Below are 23,891 nucleotides of genomic sequence, written 5' to 3'. Positions count from 1 at the left end.
TCTAAGAATCTCTGTTATGTCTTGCTCCTATTCTTGTTATGACCTGATCCTATTCTTATCTGGCATGTCTTAATACTGCATTGAATTCAATAGAAAATTAATGATGGATTATTAAGAGATGATGGAAGCACAGCAGGTGCAGTAGAGGATCAGCAGCAAAAAGTTAAAGACAACCAAGCCCTTAGGTTAGAATCAGTCTTTAAAATAATTTAGTCTGGTAGGTGACCAGTTAGACCAGATTCCACAAATGTGCGGATTGGGAAAGACACAAATATGATGAGACAGAAATCTAATTCCTGACACATTAGAAAAGGTTATTGGTTATTCTTAGAAATGATTTTCATAAATAAATAAATAACAGCAAATATTTATATGAATCTTTTAAAATATAACAAAAGCTGAGATTTTTAAACGAAACACAAACCCAATCCAAGTCAAGCCCAAGATCTACTCAAGATTTATGCAGTAACTAAACAACATATGTGGATTCCAAGTAGAAATGGCTGTAACATCATTACAGCAGGTGCTATAAGATATATCTGTCTTCTGCAGTTTTTTCATTTTTACTTTATACCCATCTATTCAGCCTCATGAGAGCAAAGCCAGGCAATGAGAAACATAAGATGGTTTCGACAGAATGCTAGGATAAGTCAGGTGAGTGACAAGCCAGTGTGATGTTTCTTACAAGCTGACTGATATATATGAATTAAATGGAATTCAGTGCTTATGAAATACGTTGAGGCCAATCCTAAGGCACTTCATGTGTGTTGGGGGAATGCATCCTTGTGTATTTGAAGGAGATAGTTGTGGCTGACAATAACACCGTGGGCAGGAGCCCTGAAAAAGAGAACTCTCAGATATTATTTATCTGTTATATATTCAGTTATTCTCTGGCAAGGTTGTCACGCTGGCTAGATCGGCGGGGGGCATTTAGTATATTGTTTGACATCAGTATGTCAAAATCATAATAATTCATGAGAGATATGCCGTGTCAGGTACTGTTAGAAAGGCTATAATATGCTAAGTAAGATTATAATGTTTATGTTCATGTGTTATATCTGTAATGGAAGATATGGATATGGTTGATATATCTGTATTTCAAATTGTGTTGTGTCTGGGTGACACCCCAGACAGGATGGCTGCAGCACTAGCCTGCTTAATGGGCCATTAAGGAAATTCACAGGTACAATGGGCCCGGAGGAAAGCCAGGGATATACCTGATGAGTCACCAGGACTTACTCATGTGACTCTGGACTCCATCTTGTTCCTGTAAAATTCCACAAGCAGCATGGCAAAGACCAAAGGACATACAAGGCAGCTGCCCGAGATCCATTTTGTCTTTTAGTCTGTCTTCTGTCTTCACCTACCTCTGGATCAACTGAACTGAACTGAAGCTGTGAAACAAAGGACTGAGACCCATCCAGGTACTGGATGTACATCAGAGGGACTATACAGGCTTGCAAACTTCACAATTCTACAAGAAATCTGATATATATGGACTTTCAAATCATTTGTATGTATCTGATTGCTTTAATCCTTTAACATTTTTCTTATAGTTTGTTTCTTTCTTTTTATAATAAACCTTTAGTTTTATTTACTAAAGGATTGGCTGGCAGCGTGGTATTTTGGGTAAGATCCAAACAAATATTGATCTGGTACTGTGGCTGACATTTTGGGGTCAGGATAAACCTTTTTGGTAAAGAGCATAGAGTTTTAAATAACTGATCTCTTTACTGGATCTAGTGGCTGATAGGGAGCCAGAGATTGAAATGCAGTAAAGGGGGCTGTGTATATTTTATTTTGGCTTCTTGATAACCAGTGTGGGGAATCAGAAGCAATGTTTGTGGCTGGTTGGGAAGTCTGACTTCAGTGCCACCAACCAGTGCTGGGAGAATCTGCTCTCTTTTTACAGCCCGCCCTGACCTTGGCATTTTCAGGTGGCTACCCTAGGCACGGACGGGTCACAAAGGTTATTTTCTGAAAAATTATTTTCTGGTTATTCTCTGAAAAATAGTTCAGCAACAAACATTAAATGACTAATCTGCCTCCTACTTTTCTTCAGGCTACACCATCTTTTTTTAAGATGGTAATAGGTACTGTAGCAAATGTTCATGCGCAGCTGAATGGTTGTATAAGCTGTTGAAGTCAGTGGATTTGCACCTGTTTACAAATACGCTGAGGCCAATTCAGATCATCTTCTGGGTGTCCCAGAAGAGACAGAGGGAATAGTTCCGGTTTCTTGCAGTGGGAGATATCTGATTATTCTACTTCAGTTGCATCTTCTCCTTTGCAGTTATCACTGCATACAAGCCATGGTGTCATCTTTATTAACAAGCCTTCATTCCCTACCTTGAGGTTCCAAATATAACAATTACCATTCCACCTTTTCTGCAGCATCTCAAAGACAAGTACTAAATCAAATGGGAACAAGTGCAGGAAAGAAGGAGGCAGGCCAACTTTACTACTACCTCTGAAACTTGGGTTTAATAGACACTCGGGTAAATTGGTGGTTGGCTTACCATGGATGCTTCCAAGACTGACTTTGTCTGTCCTTGACAACTGTGATCAACAGCTTCTGCTACACACATGGAACTGTCATATGCTTCAAGCACTAATGCAAGGACATTCAGAGAGATATGATGAGAAAGTTGTTTCTGAAAAGCCTGCCACATCTGTGATAGATGGGTGTCTCCAGGAGCTCATTCCTGTACTGCTGTAAATGAAATAGCCTCTGCACCATTTTCTGGTTTAGAGGATTCAATGCTTTCAATACTGACCATATATATTATATAGTTTTTTTATTATTATTTATTTGTATTATAGTAGCACCTAGAAGCCCCAACTGAGATTCTAGCACAACAGGGCCTTGTGTTGAACAAGCACATAGTGAGAGAGACTGTCATTGTCCCAAAGAACTTACAATGTAAATAGACCAAACAGACAAAGGGTGTGAGGCAGAACAGAGGCACAGACAAGTGAAGTGACTTGCCAAAGTTTACACAACAGGTCAGATCCAGGAACAGAACCCAGCTCTTGTGAGTGCCTGGCTAGTGCCCTACCCACTAGATCATGTGGCTTGCTCTGTATATGTTGTATCTCAAAACACTTGCAATAGCTGTCTGTATAGTTTAACATGCTGTAGTAAGTGATGTGGTTGTGTGATCTGTAGTTACTATGAAAACACAGAGAATATATTAGCATTGTTGGCTAATTTCTGATCATTGTCTCTAGTCATAATGGATCAATAGTATATCAAAAAAGTCAGAATGGAAAAAAGAATGTTCCCCAGGAGCTGTGACCCACAGTGAAAATAAATATCCTTAACAATATGGTAGATACTATGAAAGAATATTAGGTCACACTGAGCCAGAGTTTTACTAATAGCATTGAGTATGGCCTCTTTTCTTTGTATCTTCCTTGTTATTAGTATTCGATAGAGACCTGGTGTGTATTACTGGGTAAATGTGGACAGTGGTGACTTATTGTTTAAGTTCACTAGTTACATTTGCTGAAAGCAATAAAATTTAAGACAGTTTTACTGTCAGTTCCAACTCTGCCACATACGTGTAGGAGTAAAACATCCATAAATGGAAGAAACAGTGAATGTTTATAATATTGCTATAGAGAATCAGAGTCAGATGGTACATTCTTCTTCTTCTGCTATGAGTGTTGTGGCTTAATACTATGGGGCATTGAAATCTCTAGGCCAAGAGCCTAGGGAAAATAACTATATAGAGCAGCCAACTTCTATAATGTGTCTATCTCTTGTCTCCCCATGGTGAAGGGAGCTGTCATTTTTAAAGTCACATTGGTGCCACGTTGCTGGGTCTAGCTCACTATAGACTCTAGTCCCTATCACACTTTTGGGGACTGTATACATAATAATAAATTACTGTGATGATTTTGTTTTCACAGCCACCCTGCAGGGTTCTTGTCAGTTCTAGCCTGTCTCACTTTCCCATGTACTCTCAACAACCGTTAGCGCTTTTGGAAAAGAAAGAGAATACCATTTATTTGATATGTTCCATTCTTTATAATGTGAATATATTCAATAGTATGTAAATAGTAGGCCAAATTCAATGTAGGTTTATGCCTGGTGGGATTCTGTGGTTGGTGAGCTTGCACAGGGTGTTAGTTTCAAACATGGCCCTTGGAACCGGTAACTAAGATAACAGTATGAAGTCAATACCTATGATCCTGTATTATTATTTATATTATGACATTGCTTAGAGGCCCCAGTGTGTTGGGCACTGTGTATATGCCTGGTAAGAGACAGATTGTAAGTCCCTTCCCCTACGAGCTAAGTAGACAAGACCAGGGTGTGGAAAAGGAATTATTATTAACCTCAATTTTCAAATGGGAACTCAGGCTCAGAGACTTGTCCAAGATCACATAGGGTATCTGTGGTAGATCCAAAAAGTGAACCCCAATCTCCTAAGTCCCAGCCTAATGCCTTAACATAAGACCCTCCTTCCTCTTCCTTGTAGTAAGGAATCTGAGAAAACAGCAAGGCCTCAAGAGGCTACAGACTCCTTGGATGCTGCTTTTGTCCAAATGGTATCAGAAAACAATTACTTCTACAGTAACTTTTTTAAGGTAATTATCATTTGGGTACTAGCCGTATAAAAGAGCCTTTTCCCTTTTCTTTATACAATAGTGACACAATAGTTCAGAAATCCCTGTTTTTTGTTAAACCATTCTGCAATCTCCAGCATACTAGACAGTGTCAATGATTAAAATTATATTAAAGTTGCATCTAAATTTTCAAGGTTAATGGAATTTATACACTCATAAAAGAGTGAAGGTTACCTAATTTAGGCCTGTTTCATTTTTCCAGCCCATTACATTTAACAGAAATAGATAGGGTACAAAGGTAGACAGTGTATTTTTATGTAAATTAGTATATTTTAATTTCAAATAGAATACGTTGTGGAACTCAGATAACTTTACACTGTCACTGCACTTTCAAAAACTAATGCATTTTAATTTATATGGATATATTTTTGCTTACATTTGGATGCATTAAATTGCGCCACTGGGTATTCCTGAAACCAGCATGTATAATGCACAAATTTGACTTTTACTGAAACTTAGTTTAATCCTTCAAGCTGTATAGCCTTGGCTCACATCAGAGCCTCATTGTTTTCCATGATAAAGTATGAAATAGCTGGACATATATAGTACTATACATCCCAGGAACTTGCATCTGCCGCTATTGCTCATATCCTTCAGGAATAACGTTCTCAAAGGACCATATCCAGTGTTGATTTCTGTAAAACTATGTCTGACTGACAATATCCTGAATCCTAATATCCTGAATGAAGTTTGTTGAATTAAGTTACAACTGCTTCAGCAAGATTTAATACCTTTGGGATCAATTACATTTAAATTGCAGTTCTGTATGTGTTATTGTAGAATTGCATGTGTGTACCTTCTTTAAGAGATTAATACAATCTCTGTAAGGTATTAGGAACTTCAAAGGGCTTTAAAAAAACAAAAACACCTGTGAAGTGGATTTCCTAGGGAAGTACCTGGGGGGACAAGGGGAATGCAAATGACTCACTTTGAATCCACGCTTTTGAAACTACGCCCTGGGGAAGAAAACCCATTGTTGACTAATTGCCTGCTCCTGGAAACTCCATATCAAAGACCCCATAACTGTATAAAAGGTTGGATTAAATGTGTTATGACAATGTTTGTTCTGAGCTGAAACTGTGATGGACTTGTCATTACAAAGGAAACCTCTTGGGTGGGGGATTAAAGGACTGCTCCTTCCAGAGCCCATGTTAGAGTTGGGGATGATCTTTGGAAAGCTTATTAGCATGTGTGCAGGTTCGTAATATGTTTTTTGTAGTGGTTTTACTTTCAGAATAAAATAGGCATGCCTAGAAAGAAATGTGGGGGAACTTAAAACGGTTGGCAATCACCCTGTTATCCATCTTAGAAGAGAAAGCAAGCAGGTGTGGCTGGGCTGCCTGTCTCTGCTGGGAATAAGACAATGAAGGCAAGGAACTGTCCAGCCTGGAAATACCCTGCTTAGAAGGGAGAGAGACCTGGATCTCCATCCAAGGAAGGCAACAGCTGTAAGCCTAAGGGTGGGTGCCATTGCTGGACCACTGAGGAGAGATACAGGTGCAGTTGCCCTGAAATGTGACACTGTGCATTACAAGAGACTTTTGATTAATTCTCAGTCATTCTAGTAATGTAACTTTTTTGGGGGGTAAACTTCTCACCTCACCCAAGTAGTCTGATTGGCTTCATCTTGAGTGTGACATGTTGTACAACACCCATTTATAGTGCCAACACTAACCTCAAAAGGCTTCAGATAATAAATAGCCATTTTGAAGTTTCCTTGCACAGGTAAGCCCTTTCTGTCCCAGGATAATTGAACTCCAGAACTTTGCAGTATGAACTCCGATTTTCTACATCTTTGGGGAACTTTCTGTTCATCACGGTGGCAGAGTCGCCAGTCAGTGATTTCACAGAATAGAATTCTCCATGACATCTACATCTTGTCACCAGGACTTCAAGACTTAGCAGGAGATAATATTCTAATGCAAAAGGTGAAAGAAAACAGGAAATAAAAACAACAAAAATATGTTTTTTACTATTATCTATATTATAATATGCACTCATTATGGAGGTGCAATTCCAGCCAACCATAATAACCATTCTCAGTCCGCTATTGGCCCAGACTTCATAAGTACAGAAGGATTTGACTAGAAGCTCACTGTAATTGGCCAGTTCAGGCTGGGAAGGATATGCCACTGTTATCAGAGTCTGCTTTTCACACTGATCCTGCCATGCCAGTAAAGCTTAACTTCAGTGATGTTGCTGAGTGATTATTGCCACCAAATTCTTACTTAAAGAAGCAGCATTAGCTATAATTTGCTGCATTGCAATAAGAGCACCAGTGTGGCACTTGACAATAGTCTCATCATCTCTATAGAACATCAGTCATAAATGTTTCTTAGAATAAAATATTTGTATTCCAAGTTCAACAACTGACATTTAAGAAAGATTTACAGCATAGAAACCTGGCAGTAGACTTCATTTTATTCATAAACTCTACGACAAAGCCTATTGTTTCTATGACACTTATGTAATTTGTTTTCCTAGTCTTTTGTAATCCTAAATTTAATAACTTTTATCAGCCATGGCTAGATGTCTTTGTTCCCAAGTAGTGTTCAACTCAAATGTTGTAATGTATTTTTATTTTGTTTAATTAATAAATACGTGATATGAATGTTGAAGAAATAGCATTTCTTTCTAATTATGTAATCATGAAGTGTATTATAGTGTACTACTGAAATGATCAAATAATGGAATACATTTGCAAAGTCTATGTTGTTTCTGTTGGAAGCACAAAAGTAAGAATGACACAATGTATCATATCCAGTTTAGTGGCGTGATCTATAGCAGTGGTTCTCAATCTGTGGGCCTCTTGTGGCCCAATCAGTACACAGCTGCAGCCTACGTGACATCCTCAGGGCCATACAGGTAGTATATATATTGTGTGGATGCAGCCCACATAACACAGAGATCTGCATATGTGGCTCACAATGGTAAATAGGTTGAGAACCACTGCTCTATACACTTTTTTTTATAGCCTGCTTCTTGCAGGATCACTTATATTGCTCTTAAGCAGTTATAAATCTAAATGTAAAATAGTAATAGCTTCTTTGGGTGAATTGTAGATGATGTACCAAGAGTTAAATTTCAGAAGTTAGCTAAGTAAAAATCTACCTTTCAGAATCTCTTTTATAAAACTATTGTAAGCAAAACATTATTTTTGTCTTAGAATGATTCTAGATCTGGGAAAAAATCCTGGCCCATTGACGTGAACAGGAGTGTTGCCATTGACTTTAATGGCACCAGGATTTCACTCTAAGAGAATAATCTTCTCTACAGGAAAGTGGGCTCTGCCTATCTTAAAGGCAAATAAGCTACCAAGTTTGAAAATGTGCAGAAGACAAGAATAGAGAATGTAAAATAAAATCTAAAACATGTTCAATATTTTTATGGCCGACTACATGAAATAATTTTATTCATAAATCAATGAACCATGTAGTAACTCTACCTTATTGTTCTAGGTACCTTGGAATAACAAGACCTCTTACATATCCTGTAAGGCAGAATGGAAAGTGTATGGCTAAAATGATCCTGTGTGTATGGCTGCTATCTGCCTCTATCACTATACCACCACTTTTTGGTTGGGCCCAAAACGTGAATGATGAAAAGGTTTGTTTAATCAGTCAAGACTTCGGCTACACAATTTACTCAACTGCAGTTGCTTTTTATATCCCAATGTCAGTGATGCTTTTCATGTACTATCAGATTTACAAGGCTGCGAAGAGGAGTGCTGCTAAGCACAAGTTTGCTGGTTTCCCACGGCCAGAAGAAAATGAAGGCATGGTTTCTGTGAATGGAGTTATAAAGCTACACAAGGAATCAGAAGAATGTACATATTTTTCACGACTCCTTAAACATGATAGAAAAAACATTTCCATCTTCAAAAGAGAACAGAAAGCTGCCACTACTTTGGGAATAGTTGTTGGGGCCTTTACTGTGTGCTGGTTGCCATTTTTCATCCTTTCAACTGCCCGACCCTTTATCTGTGGTACAGCATGCAGCTGCATTCCATTTTGGGTTGAGAGAACATTTCTATGGTTGGGTTATGCAAATTCTCTCATTAACCCCTTTATATATGCCTTCTTCAATCGGGACCTGAGGACAACCTATCGCAATCTACTACAATGCAGATATAGGAATATCAACCGGAAACTATCAGCTGCAGGAATGCATGAGGCTCTGAAGCTTGCAGAAAAGCCAGAATTTGTGCTGTAAGGTCACTTATCCTTTTTTACAGTAATTCACTGTTTTATACACATTAGCTCTCTTCAGAGTTAAAATAAAATGAGAGAAACTTCCCCCAGGAAATCACTATCACACACAGCTACCAAACTTAGTCCTAAGCCCGACAGTTTTACTGAAGGACTGGGCCTAGAGTATATGGTTTTAGCAGAAATCAACCCTTCCCACTAGGTACTATTATAAAAAGAAACAATGTATCATTCAGGAATATTATTATTTATATGTAATAATTGTATTCACTTGATTACCTGTGAATGAACATTAGTGAAATTTACTATCACTTCTGTACATTGCTCAATGAAATAGTACCTTGCATTGGCCACTGTTGGAAGACAGGATACTGGGTTAGATGGACCATTGGTCTAACCCAGTATGGCCGTTCCTATGTTCTTATGTTCTGGTATTTATGGCTGTGAAAAAATGCACATTGATTTATATGGGCCATTGGTGTAGCTTTGTTGGCTTCAATCGTGCTATGTTGATGTATGCCATTTGAGATCTCACCCCACATCTCTAACTTTAACATATGAAACTGGTATATAACCTATTTTAAGACCAGGAAAAGGCAATGTGGCCCTTACCTGATCATACTAAATCTAACTCTCCTAATTTTATCAATTGAGTCCTTCTTCTGTAATTTAGTCTTAAACTTTCCCAGACTTATAGAGTTCTATTGACCTTATTGATATTCTTTGCTGAACAGCAGTAGTTAATTTTGTGTTATGCTGTCTGTTTATCGCAGTTTTCTACTTTCTAGAGCTCATCTGTGAGTTTTTGAACCATTTATTTGTATCATATATAAAACTGGATACCTAAGAAATCATATTTTGCTCACCACTCATATAACTTAATTTTGAAAAAAATATTAGGTAAATGTCAAAAAATCTCTTTTCCAGTAACACATTCAACCTAGCCTAAAAACTTAGATTTTTTTTTCTTTCTGTTGTCCTAGGCAGAAGCCTGTCTAAGGATTTGATCCTACTCCCATTGAAATCAATGGCAAAACTCCTATTAACTTCAGTGGAGTAGAATCAAGCCTTATATCAATAAGTGACTTTCTGTGGGATGGTGGCCAGTAGTGCACACAATATTCCAGATAATATTCAACAAGTTACAGTACAGTAATAGTCTCAGAAGATGTCAGATCTTTTATTTTGCTTTTTTTCCCTTGCTAACACGCATTAGCATGTAGTTTCCTCTATTTACTAGAGCTATGCCCTTCGGCTATAGAGATGTTGATGATTTTACCCATGATAACTCCCAAATCCTTTTCTTATCATTGTGCTGGATTATTGTTCCATTTGGCACCTATTCCTTATCTTGTCTCTAATTATTTTAAAGTTGTCTACATTGGTCACCTTTGCCTTCTGCTGACCCAGTCACCTAACACTATACACATTCTCTTCTTCTTCCTGATCTCTTTGTGTTCGCATATGAATGAATATTAGAAACACATAGACTTTAAGATCAGATGGGATCATTGTGATCATCTAGTCTTACCGCCTGCATACTGCAGACCACAGAACCTCACTCACCCACTCCTGTAATAGACCCCTAACCTCTGGCTGAGTTACTGAAATCCTCATATCAGGGTTTAAAGACTTCAAGTTACAGAGAATCCACCATTTACACTAGCTTAAACCTACAAGTGACCTATGCCCTATGCTGCAGAGAAAGGCAAAAAATCTACAAGGTCTCTGCCAATCTGACCTGGGAGAAAATTCCTTCTCAACTCTAAATACAGTGATCCATTAGACCCTGAGCATGTGAGCAAGTCTCACCAGGCAGATACCTGGGAAAGAATTCTCTGTAGTAACTCAGAGCCCGCCCCATACAGTGTCCTATCTTTGGCTGTTGGGGATTTTTGCTACTGGCAGTCACCAGTGGGTCATGTGCCATTTTGGCAGTCCCATCATACCATCCCCTTTATAAACTTATCAAGATCAGTCTTAAAGCTAGTTAGATTTTCTGCCCCTGCTGCTCCCCTTGGAAGGCTGTTCCAGAAATTCACTCTTCTGATGGTTAGAAATCTTCACCTAATTTTGAGCCTGAACTTGATGGCCAGTTTATATCCATTTGTTCTTGTGTCCACATTGGTGCTTAACTTAAATAACTCGTTACCCTCCCTGGTATTTATCCCTCTGATGTATTTATAGAGAGCATGAATCATATCTCCACTCAACCTTCTTTTGGTTAGCTAAGCCAATCATTTTGAGTCTCCTCTCGTAAGGCAGGATTTCCATTCCTTGAATTATCCTAGTAGTCCTTCTCTGCACCTGTTCCAGTTTGAATTCATCTTTCTTAAACATGGGAGACTGGCATTGCACAGTATTCCAGATGAGGTCTCACCAGTGCCTTGTATAATAGTATTAACACTTCCCTGTCTCTACTGGAAATGCCTCACCTGATGCATCCTTGGACTGTGTTAGCCTTTTTCATGGCCCATCACATTGACAGCTCAGAGTCATCCTGTGATCAATCAAGACACACAGGTCTTTCTACTCCTCTATGGCTTCCAAGTGATACGTCCCCATTTTATACCAAAAATTCTTGTTGTTAGTCCCTAAATGCATGACCTTGCACTTTGCACTATTAAATTCCATCCCATTTCTATACAAGGTCATCCCAATCTTCTTTTATGATTTTCTTTCTAGTCCTCCTCCATATTGCAATACTTCCCATTTTTGTGTCATCCGCAGCTTTTATTAGTGCACTCCTACTTTTTGTGTGAAGGTCAGTAATAAAAATGTTTGGTCCCATGATCGATCCCTGAGAAACTTCACTAGTAACCTCCCTCCAGCCTGACAATCCACCTTTCAGTATGACCTGTTGTAGTCTCCATTTAACTAGGTCCTTATTCACCTTTCAGTTCTCATATTAATCCCCACCTTCTCCAATTTAACTAATAATTTCCTGTGTGGAATGGCATCAAATGCCTTACTGAAATCCAGGTAGATTTGATCTACTGCAAACTACTTGGCCAATTGGAGTTCCTACATTTTGCAAATCTTAAGCTTAAGAAAGGAAAACTTGGGGGTTTTGTAAAAGAAATCTCAGGAATAGCTAATACTGTATCATAACCAATTAAACTCTTTCTATTATTTCACAGTTTTTATAACTCCTAATTTAAAAAAAAAAAAGATAATTGGATATTTGCTGAGAAAAAAGCAAACTCATTACAAAGTAGTTTTCATGTCTGCTAGCTGGAAATAAGGTCATCTCGTACATTCTATTTTTCTTATAATGCCAAAATGCACTCGGAACTAAATTCTGCTCCAACATTCACTGCATTAAACAAACTTTAAATGAATTCAGTGTTGTTACTTGAGACATACACCAGTGGAGAATTTGTACCAGTCATTGGTACAGAGTTTGTAAAATCATTGGAAGTGCATGAGCTTGCAGGCACACAGCTGATGTTTACCAGATACATGGATGTGCTCCAGTATTCCCTCACTACTCTTGTTCATGCCCATGGCTGTGCACCCTGCTGGCATGCTTCATGCATCATTAAATTTGAGCCATTCAAAGGACCTTTATTCACCAGTAGGCATCTGCCTCGCTATCTCTCTCTCTCACACATACCCACACCCACATGCTTATCTTCCTAGATATCTTTTCACTGCCTGTTGAGGCAACATATTAGCATAGTTTCTGTTTGGTTAACACTAGAGTTGCATAAATAATGGAAATCATTATCCACAAATATTTGCTCAAATTTGAAAGTGAACGTGCTTTGTTTATGCTCACACGACTATTGTGTTAACTTTCCATGTGCATGAGTTTTACTTGCAAGAATGTGTGTAGGAACTACATTTTAAGCTCAAAAGCTGGAGTATGTAGATACTTTACATGGAATACTGTTTGAGGTTCAGGTTTTCCAGATCCCATTACCAGAGCCCTGGCCCATAGGCAATTAAAGTATTATTGTATCCAGCAACAAATTCTGAATTGCTTGCCTCCAGAACTGTTTGATCTCCTTCATTCTCCATGACTCCTGCCTAGACAACAGGGGCATATATGTCCTGATTTGGAAAGCTTGGGGAGTCACTCAAGGTTGCATCTCTATGGTTAGGACTGCTCTGTGCAGAATCTCTATGGTTAGAATTTTTCAGGACTCACAGGATATGTCTACACTGTGGTTAGGGTTCAAACTCAGGCTCAAGCCTAACTGCCCTTCCTCTACACACAAATTGTACTAATCCTGGCTCATGCTCAGGACACCATAGGGGTGACGAGTCCAAGCCTGACTCAAGCCAGGGCCCAGGGTTCACGCCCTATTGCTTTGCTGTGTGGATGCAGCCCCACTGGACTCATGCTCTGGAAGTCTCCAAAAGTGAAACTTGACAGTGCTTAGCAAGAAATAGGGATCATTAAGTTGCCAGTGCCACCCCCACTATAGCCAGGTGCAACTGGGAAGCATCAGGGAGGGGTAGTGAGAACTCCCCCAAGTCAGGGAATAAAAGGCCAGGAGCAGCCAGGGGCCAGAAGCTCAGCCACACTGTTTCTCCAGCTGATGCAGGAAGTACCTGGATCACCTCCCAGTCTTAGTAACCAACCATAGCCCTCCCCCAGTCCTGGGCAAGGAGCTGCCATGGGAAGAGCCACAAGTTACTGCCAGAATCCCTGGACACCAGCCTAGGGAGATGCCAGAGTCAGCAAGGAGCACAGCAGTTCTTTTGTTCTTAAAGCTCATTCCATGCTGTGAAGCTTAAATTCTGGTAATCAGGATAGTTGATATGTCAAAAGGATGGTGTATAGCCATCATATATGCAAATTTAGCTATTAAATTATTTGAATAAAATCTCCATATTTCTGGGTTTTTTTTTTGTTTTTTTTTAAGATATGGTACTCCAGGGATCAGAGATGCTTTACATACACTTAGTGGAAGGTGTTTGACTCTCATAACTAATCTTAGCCTTGGGGAATTATAAAATCCTCGCTACCTTATGTCTTTCATTGTCTAGCTCCATCGTCTTTGTTCATCTGAAGATTGTCATCTAAAGAGCTAAATTCACAGTGAAGAATTAAAGTCAATTTTTCTTTGGTACAACTGTCTTAAAGGCTCCTTTTAGAGATCTGGCTACTTATAATCTGCCCTCAGCTCTCAAGGGTCTTTACATCTACAAACAGGTTTTATGAAGAAAAACAGGTTGGCCCAGATCCCTCAGCTGTGGCCAAGGAACACACAAGAAAGCTCTGGAGAGGGCATGCAAAGGTGGCCTTTGCACTCCCTGATTTTGAGCTGGCTGTTTGCTGATCTGGTTTCCTGCATAACTTAGAAGGTTAGTTTCAGGTTAGGTTTTGTGAAGAATTTTCAACATGGGTGTTTTTCAGAAGATCTGATTGCCCATCCTTCTTTCATTCTCTTACTTGGAGTCTGAGGCATACTGGATACATTACAGCTCATGGATTCTCATGTGTCAACTGTAGCTGATTCTTTTTCATTACCTCACTTACAGATGGCTTGACCATTCCTCTCTGATATTAACCTTTGTAAGCTGAGGGTTAGATCACTGTACACTCTCCATTTAGAGCTACCCTTGACTAGTCCCCCAAACTTGCAGCTAGTGTGCATTAGCCCATCTTCACAGGAGCATACAATACAAATATTCTCTTCTCTTCATTGGATCCCTTGTCTCTCCTGAGAAATATTGGAGGTTTTGTTTATATTGTACAAAAATGTAAGTGTTCTGGCAACCACTTCATTTTCACTATGTCTTATCATGAGAACTACATTCCATTATCTCATGAGCCAGTGGCAGGATGTTTTCAGCAGAGAGCCCACGCCTTTGGATTTTTTCCCACCTTCAGCAGTCTGCCAGAACTTGAGTTTGGGGAGTGTCGGAGCATAATGTAAGACCTATTTGTTTAGTCAAGTTTTTGGTTAACCGATGGATTCAATTAATAGCAGGAAGTGGGAATCTATTGTTGAGCCTTTGAAATGAAAGAATAATAATTTGTTTTTGTTTTTCAAATTACTTTTTAATAGTTTAAAGCAGGTATCAATCTACCATTTTATACTCATTTGATCAAAAGAAAAATAATTTCAGATTTTCTCTTCCTATCCAGTTATTAGTTTATTATCCATTACCATCCAGAACCATAGATGTGAATAATCTGAAATAAATGTACTGCAGACAGTTATTCAGTAAGGGTGTTTATGAGTAAATGTATGCTGCAAATTTTTATCATTTTGCTCCCTTATCATCTTCTAGCTTTATGCTATATAACAACATTGTACTATTTTTAACTGTTCAACATAGCATATCTAGAGCACTGTTGAGATAAATTTAGGGATAGTTCAACTAAGACTGTAAGATGCAGGACTCAATAAAAAATACCAAAGAATCTTGAAAAATGATGCCATTTGTTTTCCTCATAGCTACCACCTTAAATTTTTATTTGATTTTTCTTGTCTTTCAGCAAAAACTGCTCAAGAGATAAACTTGTCTCAGGGAAAGCACAGGAAAAAAAACTATCAGCAAATCCTGTTCGTAGCTCACCTTAAATCTTAGGTTCTGTTTTTGTCCTTTAAAAGGAAAATCTCTCTTTGTCTATTGGTCTTTGTACAAAAAATACATGCTAATAGTATCTTCTTTGCTGTTATCTTGATTTTTTTTCTAAATTGCCACAAGTGTGATACAAACCCAGTTTATATTTTATATGTTTATATTTGTTTTGAGTGTTCATTTTCTAAGTATCTTAGCAATGATAGATCAGTAGCTCTCAACCTTTTTTCAAACCAGGACCTTCTTCAGCCTCCCCTCCCAAATAGCCAGGACCCCTTTCCATTTAGCAGCATTGGAAGGATGGAGTGTTTGTAGCCCCATGACACATGTTCACAACCCCCAGACTGATGTTCCTCACTGAAGACGAAAGGCAGTCTGATTATTTGCTTTCTTGTGGATGCTGATATATATAGACAACGTAGGAAACATATTTTAACACTTACTATGTTAAGCTATGATTTTTTTCATTAGTATTATCATTTGTATCTTTCTGATCAATTTATATATAGTTCTAATTGAATCAATAATCTCAGAACCAGAAATACATATTGAAATACCTAAGTTTCCAGAACAGAGAGCTCACTGAGTGGTAACTTACTATACTGTTATAAACTATTGACATACCAGACTGGATAAATATTTTGCTTTTAGTTTTAGATCTATTCAGTCAATGAAAGCTCAACAATTCTCTCATTAATAAAGCAGATGTGTGGGCTTTCCTTATGTGTGGTCTTGTTAGTTCAAGAAAATTGTGTTTACAGTATGTTTACTTTTTCTTTCTACATAAAAGGAGAGAAAGCCACTGTAACAAACTTGTTCTCTCATTTCAAAGAATGCAAGTATTAAAGTCTGTCATGAATTGAGAGAATGCAGCTGACTAGACTCAGTAACTTAAAACTCACAATGGACCATCCCCATCTGTAAAATGGGGATAATGCTATTGGAGCTTTGGGATCTACGGATGAAAAGTGCTTATAAGAGCTTGGTATCATTAGTAGTATAATGGACTCAAGCAGCATTTTTTAACAGGTCTCACGTACAGTAATAAGAAAAATACATACAAAGTTAGAACGAACATATGCTTGATATAAATACTAGGAAAAAGGGTATTTTGTGATATCTCAGCCTTATAGAACATGGTGACTACATAGAAATGTAGACTGGAAGGGACCTCAATGGGTCATCTAGTTCTAGTCCAGTCCCCTGCACCATCTAGACCATCCCTGATAGGTGTTTGCCTAAAAATCTTTAACGATGGAGATTCCACAATCTCCACTCCTTAACTACACTCCACTCCTTAACTACCCTTATCAAAATAATCTAACTAATGTAACTAAATTAATCTAATTAATTTAATCTAGATAATCTAACTAATCTAAATCTCCTTTGCTACAGTTTAAGCCTATTATGTTTTGTCCTGGCCTCAGTGGTTCAGAACAATTTATCACTCTCCTCTTTTTAGCAATCTTTTATGTACTGGAAGACTGTCATCATGTCCACCCCCATCAGTCTTCTCTTCTTCAGACTAAACAAACTCAATTTTTTAAAACTTTCCTCGTAGGTCATGTGTTTCAGACCTTTAATCATTTTCCTGTCCTCTGGACTGTCTCTAATTTGTCCACATCTTTCCCAAAGTGTGGTACCCAGAACTTGACACAGTACTCCAGTTGAGGCCTTATCAGTGCTGAGAAGAGTAGAATTACTTTTCGTGTCTTGCTTTCTACACTCCTGCTAATACATCCCAGAGTGGTGTTGCTCAAGATCCTTTTCTGCAGTACTCATTCCTAGGCAGTCATTTCCCATTTTGTATTTGTGCAATAGATTATTCCTTCCTAAGTGTAGTACTTTGCATTTGTCCTTATTGAATTTCATCCTATTTATTTCAGACCATTTCTCCAGTTTGTCAAGATAATTTTGAATTCTAATCCTGTGCTTCAATTGGTCCAGGTTGGTATTGTCCACAAACTTTATAAGTGTACTCTCTATGCCATTATTCAAATAATGTACAAAGGCATTGAATAGCACCAGACCCAGGACAGTTTCCTTTGGGACTCCATTCAATACACCCTTCCAGCTTGATTGTGAACCACTGGTAACTATTATCTCAGTATGGTTTTCCAACCAGTTGTGTGCATGCACCTTATAGAAACTCCATGAAGGCTATATTTCCCTAGTTTGTTTATGAGGTCACTTGAAACAATACCAAAAGCCTTACTAAAGTTGAGATATCACATCTATTCCCCCTCATCCACAAGGCTTGTTATCCTGTAAAAGAAGGATATTAGTTTGTTTTGACATGATTTGTTCTTGACAAATCTATATTGACTGTTTCTTATCATCTTATTATCTGCTAGGTGCTTACAAATTGATTGATTAAATATTTGCTCCCTTATCTTTCTGGGTACCAAAGTTAAGCTGACTAGTCTATAATTCCATGGGTTATCCTTATTCCCTTTTGTATAGATAGGTGCTATATTTGCCCTTTTCCACTCCTCTGGGATCTTTCATGTCATCCACCAGTTCTCAAAGATAATCGCTAATGGCTCAGAGAGCTCTTCAGTCAGTTCCTTAAGTATTCTAGGATATATTTTATCAGGTCCTGCTAACTTGAAGACATCTAACTTGTCTAAGGGATGTCTACACTGCTGGATCCTTGGGTATCGATGCAGCAGGATCGATTGAGTGGGTCTCCATGACCTGCTCAACTGATCCCAGATGTGCTCTCCATCGATGCCGTTAATGCACCTCCCCGAAAGGAGTAAGGCTGCATTGACCAGAGGGTGTCAACACAGCGCAGTGAAGATACTGCGGCATGGCAACGTAAGTAAGTTGACAGGAGATATGCAAGCTATTTTATGGATCTCCTGTCGACCACTGGTGGCAATGTAGACCAAGCTTAAGTGATTCTTAACTTGTTCTTTCCCTATTTTAGCCTCAGTTCCTCCCCCATTTACACTGATGTTCCCCTTGTTAGTCATCTGATCACTGCTAACCTTTTTTGTGAAAACAAAAAAGGCATTTAACACTTCAGTCATTGATGCATTTTCTGTTTTTGTCTTTCCCACGTCATTCATTAAGCGGTCTACTTTGTCCTTGATCTTCCTCCTGTGTCTTATGTATTTGTAAAATGTTTTCTTGTTACCTTTTATGTCCCTAGCTAGTTTAATCTCATTTTGTGCCTTGGCCTTTCTAATTTGGTCTCTATATGTTTGTGTTGTTTTTTATATTAATCCTCTTTAATTTGACCTACTTTCCACTTTTTGTAAGACTTTTTTTTGTTTCATATCATTGAATATCTCCTGGCGAGGCCATTGTGGTCTCTTACCATTCTTCATATCTTCCTATGCACTGGGGTAGTTTGCTCTTGTGCCCTTGATAAGGTCTCTTTAAAAAACTGCCAACTCTCCTGAACTCTTTTATCCCTAGACTTGCTTCCCAAGGGATCTTACTTACCAATTCTCTAAGTTTGCTAAAGCCTGCCTTCTTCAAATCCATTATTTTTATTCTGTTGCTTTCCCTCCTACCATTCCTTAGAATCATGAACTCTATCATTTCATGATCACTTTCACATAAGCTGCCTTCCACCTTCAAATTCTCAGCAGGTCCTCCCTATCTATCAGAATCAAATCTAGAACAGCTTCTCTCCAGGTGTTTTCTCCACCTTCTGCAATAAAAAGTCGTCTCCAATGCATTCCAATAACTTGTTGGATAATCTCTGCCCTGTTGTATTATCTTCCCAACAGATATTTGGGTAGTCCACCATCACCACCAAGTCCTGTGCTTTGGATTATTTTGTTAGTTGTTTAAAAAAAGACTCATCCACCTCTTCTTCCTGGCTAAATGGTCTATTGAAGACCCCTACCATGACACCAACCTTGTTTTTATGCCTTTTATCCTTACCCAGAGACTTTCAACAGCTCTGTCTGCCACTTTTGTCTGAGTGCAAGTTTATACATCTTTGATATGTAAGCTAACACTTCCTCCCTTTTCCCCCCCGCCTGTCCTTCCTGATCATGCTGTACTATTCCATACCAATATTCAGTCATGTTAATTATCCCACCAAGTCTCTAAGTAGTACAGTGATTGGATACTATATAGAAATATAGAGCTGGATACACACAAAGAAACAATTGCCCTCCCTCAGAGAGAGCATGTAAATACTACAGTGATAATAAATACACACCTTCCTACAATAAATAGGGACCACCTGAGACCAGATTTTGTTAATGAAGATTGATTAATTAAAACCTTTCTACTGGAAGCCTGGCAGAGTCATTATAGTTTAGTAGTCTACTAAGAGATTTGGGAATTTTCCCTCGCATCTTACGTTAGCATGGATTTACCCCAATGAGAGGTTTGTCTTATATGGTTGGGATTGATTCTCTAGGGCCTACACAGGCTCTTTGCTGCCCCTCTTATGGGATATACCTGGGAGGCACAGATATTTACTCTGACAGGATGGAACTATAAACATGTATCATGGAACTCAAACAGTGTGAGAGAACTTAAGGATCATTGATTGTACACACAGACAAGATATATCCCATTATTCAATAGCCATTGGAGTTCTTTTTTTTAGCAAGATATGGACTGCAGGACTGTTTCATACATAGCCACTGATTTAGATTTCTCTTTCAAAAATTGCTATAAATGGGCAATTAATACAGCAAACAGTATGAAAGTACTGGTAAGGGTTTCTAACTTTCAACCATAAAATCAAATTTGGAATGAGAAGAGTCAATCTACAGTATCTCTGTTGTTCCAAATTTTTTTTTCTCTCTCTCTCTCTCACATACACCCACCCACCCACCAATGAAGATCAACAGAACCAGCAATGCCTGAAGTCACTCCTATTGACTTCAGTGTGTGTGCATATCTGAGAGCAAAATTTTGGCCCTACAAGTTGTATTCATTTCAGAATTAAGCAATAGATAAGCACCAAATGCCAAGTTAAAGGCAATGTGGAACCTCTATTTGGACTTCCTTAGGCATGTGCATTCAACTAAAGCAGACCCATAATATTATTTTTATTTAAATATATATAGATGCATAAATAAATGAAACAACCTATTTTGATCATTTCATTCTCCCAAATCTAGTTTTGACCTTGTATATGATCATATAGTTAGTTCTCAAAATTAATTGCTTATGTCTTCTCATTTTAGTTCACAATGAAAATAAACTCTTTTGAAATTTATTTATGCATTGTATCCCACTAAAAAATTGCTTTTCCTGTGTTATTCTGTGATGGTCTCTAGTAAGTGCCTTCTTTTGTTCAATTTATTTGTTTGTGTTCATGTGCTGAAATACTTGAAAAGAGAGTTAATGAAGTGATTGACTATTAAAAGGCCTGTTCCTGCAGCCCGTGCTGATGTGAATAATCCCACTGATTTCGGTAGGAATACTCACATGAGAAAGGGCTCCCCTCAGGCCCAAAGGTATCACAATACATATGGCAAGCCGAGGGAGAGAGTTTAGGCTGTCATGCAAACCAAACTCAAAAATGTTCAGTTGTTTCAGTTTTTAATTTTCAGCCTTACCATTGCACTCATGTGGGCTTTTTGTTTTGTTTTGTTTTCTGCACTAGGGCCAAATCCTGGATCTCAACACAATGTCCAAGTGGCTGAGGAAAGCCCCTTCCTGTGGGACAGAGTGACTGATGGATCTATGTAGTCACAGATCCACTACCATTCGCCACAAAGAACTTGATACTGAATTCAGTGAAATTACTCACCTGCTTAAGTGCTTTGCTGGATCAGGGCCAGAGAGCTCAGCATCTTGCAGGGTCAAGCTCCAAATTCTCTGCTGGCTGGCACGCAGGAAGCCCCCATGGAGCAGAACTCTGACATCTGCAGGGAACAATGACCCCCTGCTTCCTTTTCCATAGCAGAACAGCACTAGTTCCACTGGCTCGAGTTCCTCTACAACATCAGAGGAGAGAGCAGGATTTGGCCCTGATTATCATTAAAGTGACACTGTTGCAGCTAAAATAAAATGTGATGTTATTTTGCTACCAAATATTTGATGTGAAGTTATTTTTGAGGAAGTTATGTGGCTAAAGGTCACTTTGCAAAATCAAGGGAGGGTTTCTCCATCCTGCTATGGCCCCTTTACTCAGTTTTTGTGTCAGGGAAATTCTTCTGTTATAAGAATTGAGTAGGACAACCATAGGTTGTCTTATGAGGCCCTCTCCACAAGCGCCAGCATAGGCAGTGGAGACTAGTGTAGAGGGGCGGGCCAGGGAGAAGGCTTTAGCACAGTGGTTCACAACCTTTTTGGCTCAAGGGCCACAGATATCATTTTTAGAATCCTGAAGGGCCACCAGTTTCCATCAGCAGTTCCCCACCATGAGGATCTAGCTGATCTCCCGTCCCCCTGGCTGCAGCAGGGAAACTGCATGCTTCCTGTAGCCCCGTGTGCTCCACCTGCGTCCCTAGGCAGTGGCTCCCTTCTGCAGCCTGGGGGATGGGAGATCAGTGCTCCGCTCCCTCTGGCTCCAGCAGGTACTCCAGCACCTAGGGACCGAGGTGGAGCGCTTTGCCGTGCTCCCTGCTGCAGACGGGGAGGGGAGCACTGAGCAAGGAGCCTGCACTGGTCTTGTAGCCCCGCAAAAACCCTCCGACCCTGTCTACACTTACCTGTGAGATTCGGCAGCAGTCGACGGGAGTTACGCAAAGTATGCAAAAAACTTGTGTAACTCCTGTCAACTGCTGAGCTTCTCTTCCGCACTCTATCTGCAGCTACGCTACTTGTGTAGCTGGTCTTAGTATGTCAATTTCTGGATCGACTGAGCGAGTCTGCACTGACCGCTCAGCCGATCCAGAGAAATCGATCTAGCCATAGCCTCCATCTAGGTCCTTAGGCAGTGACTCCCTTCTGCAGCCAGCGGGAGGGGAGCCGCGGGCCACTTTGAAAGCCCCCGCGTGCCACTTTTGGCCCCCGGGCCACAGGTTGGGAACCACTGCTTTAGTAGATGCTGCAGCAGCAGTTTTGGGTGGCACTGTCAACTGCCCAGCTTTTTAGCCCACATAGTAAGCATAAAGGTGACCTTAGCCACCCATTTCCTTGGGCTTCAAGTTTTGTGCTGATCTTCATGGAAAGCGTTCTAATTCTTTATAAACCTAATCCAGTTCCCATTAAGATCAATAGGAGGCTTTCCATTGTTTTGGGAGTTGGATCAAACTTTATAGGAAGGACTGATACATTTTCCTATCTAGTTCATTGTGGGTTGTGTATTTCTTTTTCTTAAACAGGAGAAACTCTGATTACTCAAGAAAAAAAGAGTCATGACTCATGACCAAATGCACAGTGAAGTAGTCAGATATGGCCAAGGAACAACCGGGGAAGGAAAAGTAATGACGATTTAGCCTGAGAAGAAATGGATGGGTTATGTAATGCACTTAATCGTCATTGGATGGGAATGCTTTAAAAATGATTAGTTTGATACATTGTATTAAATGTATTTCTAATGACAGTGGTGATATCTCTCATTTGTTAGTGGAACAAATGCTGTTGTGTACAAATGAAAATAGTTTTCAGTTTGAGAAAGCCAAATCATTTTAGCAATAAGCAGTTTGACACTTGAGGGAAGAGAATTAAACTGAAATCAAGAAAGACAAGATGTTGTACAGATCTCCACCTTTATAAATCAATGTAAACAGAAGAAAAAATTCATTTTTGTTTCTTATGCTTGTGGGTTCCAACACCGCTATTAATATTCAGGGATTGTCTGTGATACAGAATGTATTTTGTTTTACTACAAAAAGATATTTTTCAAGCAAATGGTGGCAATGTAGATGCTTTCAAGCCTTGTGTTGAAAATGTTCTGTGTGTCTGAGCTAAAGTCCAGAAAGGCAACAATAAAAGGCAGATTTTTGTTAAAAGCGGCCCTTTGGTACTAAATGGCAAAAGCCCTATCTAGTTATATATCTTTGACATAGATGATCATTGGTCTTTAAGATAAAAATGGAGCATAATTTGTTGGTTCAGTCTCTGACCTTTTAGTAAAATGCATCTCATGGATTTTATTATGTCAAAATCCATGAGACAAGAGCAGGATGTACATATTTTACACAACAAAAGGTTAATTTATGTCCTCGCTAACTGGTGGTTTTTGATGTATCAGAATATATAGAAAAATTAGAGTCTCTCTTTGTTCAAGTAACTGCATAAAAGGTGGGAGGAGTTCAACAATCTTTTGCGTGCTATCTGTTTCCGAAGAATATACAAAAAAGCACCTTTTTTACTTTGAATCTCATTTGTTCAATTGAGTTTCATGGAGATGTATGCTGTTGTACTGGTGATAATCAAACACCAGAGTAGCCTACTGTCACTGTATTAAAAGTCCTGAGGACTCCATTCTGTATCTTATCAATAGGATTAGTCACTGTGAACTCTGCATTTTAAATAAAATAAGTGCCTCTGGTAATTCACTTGGATTTCCCAAAAGGTACATATTGAGAACAAATAGAGCTGTACAAAATTCAATCATGTTTGTGAGAAAAG

General features: G+C 39.0%; 1 protein-coding gene across 3 annotated transcripts in view; it reads left to right on the top strand.

Annotated features, from left to right (window-relative positions):
• HTR7 (5-hydroxytryptamine receptor 7) overlaps positions 1-23,269 on the top strand; it is a 49,415-nt gene extending 26,146 nt beyond the window's left edge. The window contains exons 2-4 of one of the 3 annotated variants that reach the window (XM_067552970.1): positions 8,094-8,241; positions 8,338-8,843; positions 22,640-23,269. In XM_067552970.1, coding sequence (XP_067409071.1) covers positions 8,094-8,241; positions 8,338-8,843; positions 22,640-22,676 — 691 coding nt within the window. In that variant the 3' untranslated portion in view covers positions 22,677-23,269. Of the gene's footprint in view, positions 1-8,093; positions 8,848-20,973 lie in introns of those variants that run through there. The other 2 variants (XM_067552969.1, XM_067552968.1) reach the window with 2 other exon arrangements.
• Positions 23,270-23,891: the final 622 nt, after the last annotated feature.

Source organism: Emydura macquarii, unplaced genomic scaffold (genome assembly GCF_026122565.2).
Source record: "Emydura macquarii macquarii isolate MOO-44397 ecotype Brisbane River unplaced genomic scaffold, CSIRO-AGI_Emac_v2 contig_1390, whole genome shotgun sequence".
Classification (NCBI taxonomy): Eukaryota; Metazoa; Chordata; order Testudines; family Chelidae; genus Emydura; species Emydura macquarii.
The sequence above is the reverse complement of the archived record's forward strand: the minus strand, read 5'-3'. Positions and strand labels throughout refer to the sequence as shown.